The sequence below is a fragment of the Sphaerodactylus townsendi genome, linkage group LG02 (genome assembly GCF_021028975.2).
Source record: "Sphaerodactylus townsendi isolate TG3544 linkage group LG02, MPM_Stown_v2.3, whole genome shotgun sequence".
Taxonomy (NCBI): domain Eukaryota; kingdom Metazoa; phylum Chordata; class Lepidosauria; order Squamata; family Sphaerodactylidae; genus Sphaerodactylus; species Sphaerodactylus townsendi.
Genome location: NC_059426.1, coordinates 169,435,832 through 169,446,367, shown reverse-complemented (window position 1 = coordinate 169,446,367; position 10,536 = coordinate 169,435,832). Strand labels below are relative to the sequence as shown.

General features: G+C 46.8%; 2 protein-coding genes across 2 annotated transcripts in view; one reads left to right on the top strand and one right to left on the bottom strand.

Moving 5' to 3' along the window:
- The window catches only part of LOC125426398 (nesprin-2-like), a 133,951-nt gene extending 128,348 nt beyond the window's left edge, over positions 1–5,603 (top strand). The window contains exon 8 of the mRNA XM_048484655.1: positions 5,457–5,603. Within this exon, the coding sequence (XP_048340612.1) occupies positions 5,457–5,603 (147 nt within the window). The remainder of the gene's footprint in view (positions 1–5,456) is intronic.
- An 82-nt stretch (positions 5,604–5,685) lies between these two features.
- LOC125426397 (nesprin-2-like) overlaps positions 5,686–10,536 on the bottom strand; it is a 28,087-nt gene continuing 23,236 nt past the window's right edge. The window contains 4 exon segments of the mRNA XM_048484654.1: positions 5,686–5,865; positions 5,867–5,937; positions 7,420–7,516; positions 10,124–10,201. Of these exon segments, the coding sequence (XP_048340611.1) occupies positions 5,686–5,865; positions 5,867–5,937; positions 7,420–7,516; positions 10,124–10,201 (426 nt within the window).

Here is a 10,536-nt window from a genome sequence, read left to right as displayed (position 1 = left end):
CCCGCCCCCGGAATGCCCGGCCATGCCCCCATCGTGCCCCGCCCAGCCCCATTGATGTTACGCCACTGTTTGAATCCCACCACCATGGGAACCTGTTACTAAAATTTTTGGATCCCACCACTGATCCAGCCTCTTTGAAACCCTCCAAAGAAGGAGACTACCACACTCTGGGGCAGTGTATTCCACTGTTGAACCGCCCTGACTGTCAGGAAGTTCTTCCTAATGTTTATGTGGAATCTCTTGTCCTGCACCTTGAACCCGTTACTCCTGGTCCTGGTCTCTGGAGCCGCAGAAAACAAGCTTGCTCCCTCACCAACATGACATCCCTTCAAATATCTAAACATGTCTATCATGTCACCTCTTAACCTTCTCTTCACCAATTGCACAGAATATTTCCCTAAAACGCTAACATGCTTTTGCTTAATTAATAGTACAATGTATTTTGCACCATTCTCCTTCTGTTTGCAGGCAAAGGGTTGGCAACCATCAGGCCAGGCAGCAAGACTGGTAGCCACTGCTGGCACGCATTCAGAACTAAACAATTAAAAACCTCACGTAGCCTGCCTCAAAAAGAAACTGCCCTCCCTTCCTGATAGCTGAAACAGACTCGAGATTCCTCAAGCGGCATCCTAAATTAAGAACAGCTACTCATAACTGTCTAATAACCATTGTGAAAGCATGGCACATTTGCAGAAGCAACGCCCGCCTCTCTGCCAGCTCCCACACGATTCCCAGGACGCCCTGCGAGAAAGCGGATACTCCAAAACACAATGGCCTAATTTAGGAGTAACGGAGGGGGGAGGGGAACGACCCAACTCGTTTGCAGGAAAAAGAAATATATATTGCAAGAGACTTCTGTGAGACATTTGTTCCCTAGACACTGCAGCCAAGACTGCAAACACTCATATGAGTCAGAGCGATAGCGCAGCTACTTAAAAATGGCAGATATGTCCAAAGGAGAACAAAGGCCAAGGCGTGGGCACAGCAGCTGTATTCTGTGACCTCACTGGTTCAAAATGCAAAGCACCGGCCAACAGAACAGCCAATGTCAATGTAGGACAGAAGTCACCTGGACTCCACCGACTTTTCGCTTTTCTCACCTCACTGGCTAACCGGACAAATGGAGAAACGTAGCTGCTTCTGAGGAAGAAATCCACCCGAAATCCTTGTGTGAGGAAGAAGAAAGCCCTTCGCTGCTATGGGCAATGTGACCCAAATGGATCTTAGTGGTCTCCCATAAGAAGAAGAAGAAGAAGAAGAAGAAGAAGAAGAAGAAGAAGAAGAAGAAGAAGAAGAAGAAGAAGAAGAAGAAGAAGAAGAAGAAGGAGGAGGAGGAGGAGTAGGAGGAGGAGGAGGAGGAGGAGGAGGAGGAGAAGGAGAAGGAGAAGGAGAAGGAGAAGGAGAAGGAGAAGGAGAAGGAGAAGAAGAGGAGGAGGAGGAGTTTGGATTTATTCCTCCCCTTTCTCTCCTGCAGGAGACTCAAAGGGGTTTACAATCTCCTTGCCCTTCCCCCCTCACAACAAACACCCTGTAAGGTAGGTAATGAGAGAGTCTGGTGAAGCTGTGACTAGCCCAAGGTCACCCAGTTGCCATGTGGGAGCCGCATAGGTTAATCTGAATTCCCCCAGATAAGACTTCATTAACTCAGGCGGCAGAGCTAGGAATCAAACCCGGTTCCTCCAGATTAGATACACGAGCTCTTAACCTCCTACGCCACTGCTGCTCCTAAGGCTCAAGGAGAGACTTAGAAGAGGGTGATATTGTTACCTCCACTGCTTGGGCAACAATTAATCAAACCAGAACACAATTTTATAAAAATAAAGTAAAAGTAGTTATTCCAAATTTCGGGTAGCGGCAACCTGGCCCAGCAGAGGGGAGAGCTTTAACAGAGTGACCCAAAGTAGCAAACCTCCAGCAGCAACTGCCGCCCTCCTGGGCCAAGTCCAGGATTCTATATAGTGCGTTTTGGGGTGCTGCAGCAGAACAATAATACAGGGCGACAACAACAAAAGAAGGACCATTAAGCAAAGCAAGTTCTCAAGCAAGACCTGCTCCTATGAAATTTCCTTTGGAGGGAAAACCTTATCTAGGGGGTGTATATGAGAGCGTATTGTTTGGTAGCTTGGTCCAACTCAAGAGTACAATGGGAGCAGTGCAGAGAGCAATTCTCCATGAGGGAGGAAACTAGTTTTTTCAGGCTGCAGGAAAACCTTTATAGGAAAATATCTTTTCCAGAAACAGATTTTTAAAACTTAACAGAACATATCTAACTAAATAATAAGACAAAATAAAATATGATTTTCTCTTGGCCACCGCAGAACAATATCCCCAATTGCCTTTTGTTGACATCACCAGTTGCCACTTAAACTGCAAAGATTGTCACAGTGCCCTTTATATAAAGCAGTGGTGCTAATCAAGCATTCTTGGAGTACTGTAACTGGTACCCTGGTCAGCCGCGATCTCAAAAAAGGAGGCTGTGCTGGAGGAAAAGTGCAGAGAAGGGCAACAAGGACATTGAGGGACTGGAGCACCTTCCCTATGAGGAGAGGCTGCAGCCGCTTGGGGACTCTTTAGTTTGGAGAGGAGGCTGCCGAGGGGGGATAATATGATTGAAGCTCCGCTACAAAATTGGCGCATGGGGTAGAAAATGCTGACAGAGAGAAATTTTTCTCTCTTTCTCACAACACTAGAACCAGGGGGCATTCTTGGCTGAAAATGCTTTGGGGAAGAATTAGGACTAATAAAAGGAAACACTTCTTCACGCAACGCAGATTGGTGTTTGGAATATGCTGCCACAGGAGTGTGGTGATGGCTACTAACCTGGATAGCTTCGCAAAGGTCAATTGGACAGATTTATGGAGGAGAAGTCGATTTATGGCTACCAATCTTGATCCTCCTTGATCTGAGATTGCAAATGCCTTAACAGACCAGGTGGTGATTGGGGAGCAACAGCCGCAGAAGCGCCATTGCGCCACATCCCCCCACATGTGAGCCCTTAAAGGCACCTGGGTAGCCACTGGCGAGTAGCGCAGAGAGCTGGATCAGATGGACTTTGGTCTGATCCAGCTGGCTTGTCTCTTATGTTCTTACTTTAAATCCTTTGGCTGAGCGGCGTTTGCAGCAGGGATGGTTTCAGGGTAGGCTGACCAGACATCCCGCATTTGGCGGGACAGTCCTGCCTTTAAAACAATTTGTCCCGCGTCATTCCTGTTTTTTGAAGTGTCCTGATTTTTGGAAGGCTGCCGCACTGCCTTCTGGGGCTTAAGGCAGCGGGGTAGCCTCACATGCACGCGGCCGCAGGAGCACGGCCTTCTGGGGCTGTGACATTGTACGGGAAACGGGAGCACTCTAGAAGGTAGTAGCAAGCTCCTGGCGGTTGCGCGCACATGTTAGCCACCCGCCTATCCGGCCAGTCTCTGGCGCATAAAGGTGACCATCTGGTCACCTTATTCTAGGGTGGCCAATGTCTGTCGGGCCTAAAGATCTCCTGGGATTAAAACTCATTTCCAGACCCTGAGGAAAATGGCAGCTTCTGAGGGCAGACTCCATGACATCACATCCCTGCGGAGTTCCTTCCCCTCCCCAATCTCTACCCTCACTAGGCCCAAATCTCCAAGAATTTCCCAACCTAGAGATAGAAATCCTATCACAGACATCTACTCATTTGACTTTCAACTCAGGTGCTGGCATTCCAGATCCCCTGGTTTTCTCAACACAGTGTCTTGGGAACCTCAGGGCCCAAAGGGCCAAAGCAAATTCTGCATTGCGGTCTACTGCTCCACTCAACTAAGTGAGGTGAATTTCTGCAGGACAACGGCCTTTGCTGCCACAAAAAGGCTGCAGCTGTAGCAGCCAATAGTTCCTGTAGCTTCCCCAGGGGCGTACCAACCAGGGGAACATAGGGGGTCAAATGTCCCCGGCCTGTGGCCATTTAGTCATGTGGGGGGCAGAGAATCGCCCCCATCCAGTGGTGGGATCCAAAAATGTTAGTAACAGGTACCCATGGTGCTGGGATTCAAACTGTCCGTATGAGCTAAATGGGCTGGGTGGGTAAGTAACGACAGCGGCGTGGCCGGGCATTCCGGGGGCGGGGCTGTGGCAAGGACACAGCCACTGCGCCGGTCCTTGGGCGGGAAACGAATGCACGCAGGCGCAGGCTGCCACGCACGGCGGTGCATCTCCTGCTAGACTGCTTCAAGTTCTGCGCGCTACTGCTGAGAGGAGGGGCTTAATCTAAGGTAAAAAAAATCACGTGGCAAAATCACCCATTAGTAACCCCCTCTTGGCACACACAAGTAATTAGTAACCTACTCTCGGGAACCTGTCTGGATCCCACCTCTGCCCCCACCCATCCTCCTTCTCCCCAGGTCCATACACTGACTCCATACACTGGTACAAAAAAAGGTTGTTGGTCGTGATGGAGGAGGGTGGCTGCCCATGGGACCGGGGGGGGGGAGGGGGAGGGAGGAATTCAGATTTTGCATCGGGCTTCATTTCCCTTAAATACGCCTCTGACCTTCCCCCTTCTAGAAGAAAGCCCAACGGAAGGGTCATGGGAGTCTGTCTTAGTTCACAGGAGAATGGCCAGCACTGGCAAAGCTATTTGCTCGGGGACCGTGATCAGAAGAACCAACGGCAGCCAACTGTATTTCCTGGATAAATTGTGAGAGTTTGAGGGGAGGGGAGCAGACAACAAACAGCCCACCAACTTCCCATACATAATCTCAGAACTCCACGTAGGAGCACTTCTCAGCAGCCAGGAAAGCCCTATGAAATTCAAGGTGGTTTGCATATCCTATGACAGTGGTGGCAAACCTTTGGCACTCCAGATGTTATGGACTACAATTCCCATCAGCCCCTGCCAGCATGGCCAATTGGCCATGCTGGAAGGGCTGATGGGAATTGTAGTCCATAACATCTGGAGTGCCAAAGGTTCGCCACCACGGTCCTATGAGGTAGTTTATTGTTAAAGACTTTCACAGCTGGGATCAATCGGCCATTGTGGGTTTTCTGGGCCATGTGGCCATGGTGTGGTAGTTTCAGCTCCTAATGTTTTGTCCACATCTATGGCTGGCCTCTTCAGAGGCATGTCACGGTAAGATGTGTTTCTCTCCTTGGAGCAACTCTTGAGCAGTCTCTTTGGTTTAGTGTCAGTTAGACTCCTAGGATAGTAGGAGGCGAACCTTTGGCACTCCAGATGTTATAGGACTACAATGCTGGCAGAGGGCTGGGATGGGAATCTCTGGTAGTCTTCATGTAACATCTGGAGTGCCAAAGTTAGCTCTTGCCATCACTCTGCCTCTCCATTGCGTTTCTTCAAACCTTGATGTAAATGTCTTTTTGCAGCAGTGAGTTCAATCAATAAACCAACACATGAAGAAATCTGTTAACTCTCCACATGCAGGTGCCCCTTTCTGACTTCTACTGTGTATCCGCTTTTATTTTGCTCACCTTAGTTGGTCCAGGTTGGGGCTCTAGATTCTCTGCTGGTCAGATCTCAGGTGACGATAAGCAGGGATTTTCGGATTCTGGACGGTAACTGGATGCAAGCACTACCAAGGAAGTCCAGGGTCACTTATACAAAGCTGCAGCGCAATAGCTAAATCCACCTCTGAGTATCTTTTGTCTTCGAAACTTTACGAAGCAGTTGCTATAAGTCAGATTACACTTGACGGCGGTTTACATCTAATCTCCAACCATCTGCCCACTACAGAAAACTATGAGAGGTACACCATTGAAGCACCACACGGTTACGTACGTGGCACACAGCTCCTTGGCCCAGAGCAGCAGAGCCTTCTTCGCAGACATCTTCCACCTCTCTTTCGCCTTCACGCTTCTTTCAGCAGATGGACTCGCTGCAGGTGATCGCACTAACGGCGTTTGCATTGTCCAGAGAGGGACGATGAGTCACCACAAGCTGAGCGCCCGAGCCACGCTCTCTGCAATCTGGCAAAAAATAAAATTTAGAAAAAGAGAAAACCTTGACTCCAAAGGCTTTGCTAAGGATGCAGAGGAAGGAAGGAAGGAAGGAAGGAAGGAAGGAAGGAAGGAAGGAAGGAAGGAAGGAAGGAAGGAAGGAAGGAAGGAAGGAAGGAAGGAAGGAAGGAAGGAAGGAAGGAAGGAAGGAAGGAAGGAAGGAAGGAAGGAAGGAAGGAAGGAAGGAAGGAAGGAAGAGGAGAAGAAGAAGAAGAAGAAGAAGAAGAAGAAGAAGTAGAAGAAGAAGAAGAAGAGGAGGAGGAGGAGGAGTTTGGATTTATATCCCCCCTTTCTCTCCTGCAGGAGACTCAAAGGGGCTTACACCTTCTTTGTTCTTCCCCTCACACAACAAACCCTGTGAGGAGAGCTAAACAAGAAGATTTGAAGAAGAAAAAGAGCTGTCTTTATACCCCGCTCTTATCTACCTTCATGGAGTCTTAAAGTGGGTTACAATCGCCTTCCATTCCTCTCCCCACAACAGACACCTTGTGAGGTACGTGGGGCTGAGAGAGTTTGGAGAGAACTGTGACTGACCCAAGATCACCCAGCAAGCTTCGTGTGTAGGAGTGGGGAAACAAATCCAATTCACCAGATAAGAGTCCACCACTCACGTGGAGGAGTGGGGAATCATAGAATCACAGAGCTGGAAGAGACCCCAAGGGCCATCAAGTCCAACCCCCTGCAATGAAGGAACACACAATCAAAGCATTCCTGACAGATGGCCATCCAGCCTCTGTTTAAAAGCCTCCAAAGAAGGAGACTCCACCACACTCCGAGGTAGTGCATTCCACTGTCGAACAGCCCTTACTGTCAGGAAGTTCTTCCTAATGTTTTGGTGGAATCTCTTTTCCTTCACCTGGAACCCATTACTCCTGGTCCTAGTCTTCTGGAGCAGCAGAAAACTCCCTCATCAACATGACATCCCTTCAAATATCTAAATATGGCTATCATGTCACCTCTTAACCTTCTCTTCTCCAAACTAAACATCCCCTAAGTCTCTCCTCGTAGGGCCGTGGTGGCGAACCTTTGGCACTCCAGATGTTATGGACTACATATCCCATCAGTCCCTGCCAGGATGGCCAATGGGACTTCTATCATTTTGGTTGCCCTCCTCTGGACCCGTTCCAGCTTGTCAATATCCTTCCCAGCTCTCCCAATTAGAGTCTGTTGCTCTTAACCACTGCACCATGCTGCCTATCTTTACTAATTTTTTAATTTATAGGCCCCTCATAACCTGAGGCCCCAAACTGCAGGTTACTAAGCTTTTGTGGAAAGGTGGCTCAGCCTTGCAGTACTTAAGGGACCATTTAGGGCTAAAATGAGGTGGGATGGGGATGAAGGAGCCGCAGGCACGCTAGGCACAGGTGGGAACCCTTCCATGCATAGAAATGGTCCAGAAGATCCAAGCCTCGACATGTTTCTTAGCAGGGAGCACTTAAACACTCACATGGAAGTGCAGTATAATTGTCCAAATGAGGCCCAGCACGATGGATGGGTTTCCTTCGATGATATCAGCGACGTGAATGTTGATGAGCTTGACCTGGACAAAGAGAGATGTTTGTTCGTGAAAAAGACAGAAATCCATCTCTGTTGAAAGCTGTCCTTCCCAGAGACCACAAAGAAGCTACGTGAAGTAAGCGAAAGAACATTACGCATACTTCAAAACAATCCCATTTTTGTGCAAAAAGAAGTTTAACGTCAGCAATCCAACCTTATTCATGCACAATTTGTCGACGCTTATGCCCAAAACGCAGCCACCCATTTTTATTCCCTTGTAACTAAGCAAAAATATGTGCGGTTCATAAGATTTTCTTTCTTTTTGAAGTGTCAGCAATTTGATATTCCCAGCAGCAACGGCATATTTTTCACACATTTTGTGCCCTTTGGATATTGATATCCTCCTTCGTTTCCCTGTGTTACAAGCAGTTATATTAAATACATGCACAGGCCACCAAGCATGTGGGGGTGGGGGTGTTCCTGCTCTATAAATGCGGGTACCGATTTCCAAGGGTGGGATCAGTGGTGGGATCCAAAAATTTTAGTAACAGGTTCCCATGGTGGTGGGATTCAAACAGTGGCGTAGCGCCAATGGGGCTGGGCGAGGCACAACAGGGGCGTGACCGGGCATTCTGGGGGCGGGGCATTAATAATTTCTCTGTTACTGTAAAAAAATTTCTCTGTTATTGTAAAAAAAAAGTTCCTAATTTCCAGCTGGTATCTTTCTGTCCATCATTGAAACTCATGATAGCAAGTCCTATCGTCTACTGCCAACAGAAACAACTACTTCTCCTCTCATTGACTGCCTGTCAAATGCTTAATACTTTCAAATACTTAATTTTGTTTCTAGAAATCAAAAGGATACTCTCCTTAAACAAGGAACTTTACCATATTTCAAAAACATGTTTTTAAAACAGCCCAACAGGGAGAATGATCCCGTTTTCTACCTTCGCTAACCAGCCACATAGGAAACAACAGGACTCTATGATTTTTGGACCTAATGGAATTTCTAACGGAAAAGCGGACCCAATTAGTAACCCCCTCTCGGCACACACAAATAATTAGTAACCCACTCTCGGGAACTGGTGAGAACTTGTTGGATCCCACCTCTGGGTGGGATGGAGATCTCACTGTAGTTTCCAGACTATAGCAACCAGTCCCTCTGGAGGTAATGGTTGCCTTGGAGGGTGAATTCTACGGCACCCCATCCCCACGCAACAACCTCCCCACCCCAAACTCTGCTCTCCTCAGACGCCACCCATCAAATCCCCAGGAATTTCCCAACCTGTCTTGCAACCATTTCAAAAATACTCCTTTTCGTATCCCACAGTAGGTGTTGGCATAACTCTGAGGTACCTGTGAGTGCATCTACCTTTTTTTTAAAAAAAAAAACTAATTTAATATGAAATATATGTTATAAAATCAAACTTTTTTTTTCATTGTGCGGCTGGAAGTTTTATGCAACCAAGTAATTTTATTCTTTGTTTTTGTCTTCATCCAAAATTTTCAATTACCGTATATACTCGTGTATAAGTCGACCCGCATATAAGTCGAGGCATCTAATTTTACCACAAAAAACTGGGAAAACTTATTGACTCGCGTATAAGTCGAGGGTGGGAAATGCAGCATCAATTGAGGCATCAGTGGGTTAAATGTTTTTGAATATTTATTTCAAAGAAAAACAGTAAACTGGCTCTGTAAGTGGAAAAGAGGGTCAACAAGAACAGTATGGTATCAACAATAACTTAAAAAGTACAAAAACCTTAGCTCAACCAGCAACCAGCTTAAACACAAGAGTTAAAATCCTTCAAAACTGGATTCCTCCTCATCATCTGTGGCGTCCAACAACTCCAACTTAGATTTTAAGAGGGATATTATCAGAAATGAAAAATTTACTATTAGCTTCCCCCCATTGTAAACAATGGGGGATGGGGCATCCCTTTGGGGGGTCAATAACTTTTGATCCCCTGACCCAAACTTCACCAAACCTGGTTGGTATCATAAAGAGACTTTCCTGACGAAGTCTGTTAGGTTTAGAAGTTTAGGTGCTAGAGGGTCCAAAGTTATGGACCCTCAAAAGGGTAGCCCCATCTACTAATAGCTCCCATTGAAAACAATGGGGAATGGGGGCACCTCCTTTGGGGGTCCATACCTTTGGACTCCCTGAACCAAACTTTACCAAACTTGGCTGGTATCATCAGGAGAGTCTTCTGAGGGTACCCTGAAATTTTGGTGTTGCTAGCTTTAAAACTGCGCCCCCTGCTGGCCAGCAAAGTAAAAACACAAAAAAAATTTAATGAACGCAGAGTAGTCGATGTGGTTTCTTTTTTCAGCATTAAAAATGTGCTGAAAAATTTGACATATACATGAGTATATACGGTATAACTTTTATTCTCCTCTCCACAACAGTCCTTCAGCTATTTTTCTGGGGTTTTTTCAAATTAAATTTGTCATTGGCAGGAAGGAAACGGTTTCCTAGTTTTTCATTATATTTACAGCGAGAAATACATGTCCCAGGAACAATTCCTCCCGTTCTGCTTTCGAGAATGTGCAAAGAACAGGTTCGGCTGAAACCACCTTGCTGAGATCCTCCTGGCGCCCTGGCACCTGAACACAAACAAAACCTTCTCGGTGTCGAAATAGTACTGACCGATCTGTTCTTGAGGAAACTGAGGGCATTTTCAACATTGCTTCTGCACTGGAAAGGATTACATCCTTTCTCTCGTGGCTGCAAAGAAGTAGAATGAGAACGAGAGTTACAACTAGAACCGGAATCAAAAGAAGAGGACAATAATAATGTGTTTAACATGAGAGATGATGGTTCCTCAGGGAAGGGTTTGTTGTTTTTCGCTTGTTCTAACAGTTTGGTTATCTGCATGGCAAAGCCACACGGAAATCTAATTATTTTCCCCCAGACAGAAGAATACATAAACCTGAACTCTTTAGTTTGGAGAGGAGACGTCTGAGGGGGGATATGATTGAAGTCTATAAAGTTATGCATGGGGTAGAAAATGTGGACAGAGATAAATTTTTCTCTCTTTCTCACAATACTAGAACCAGGGG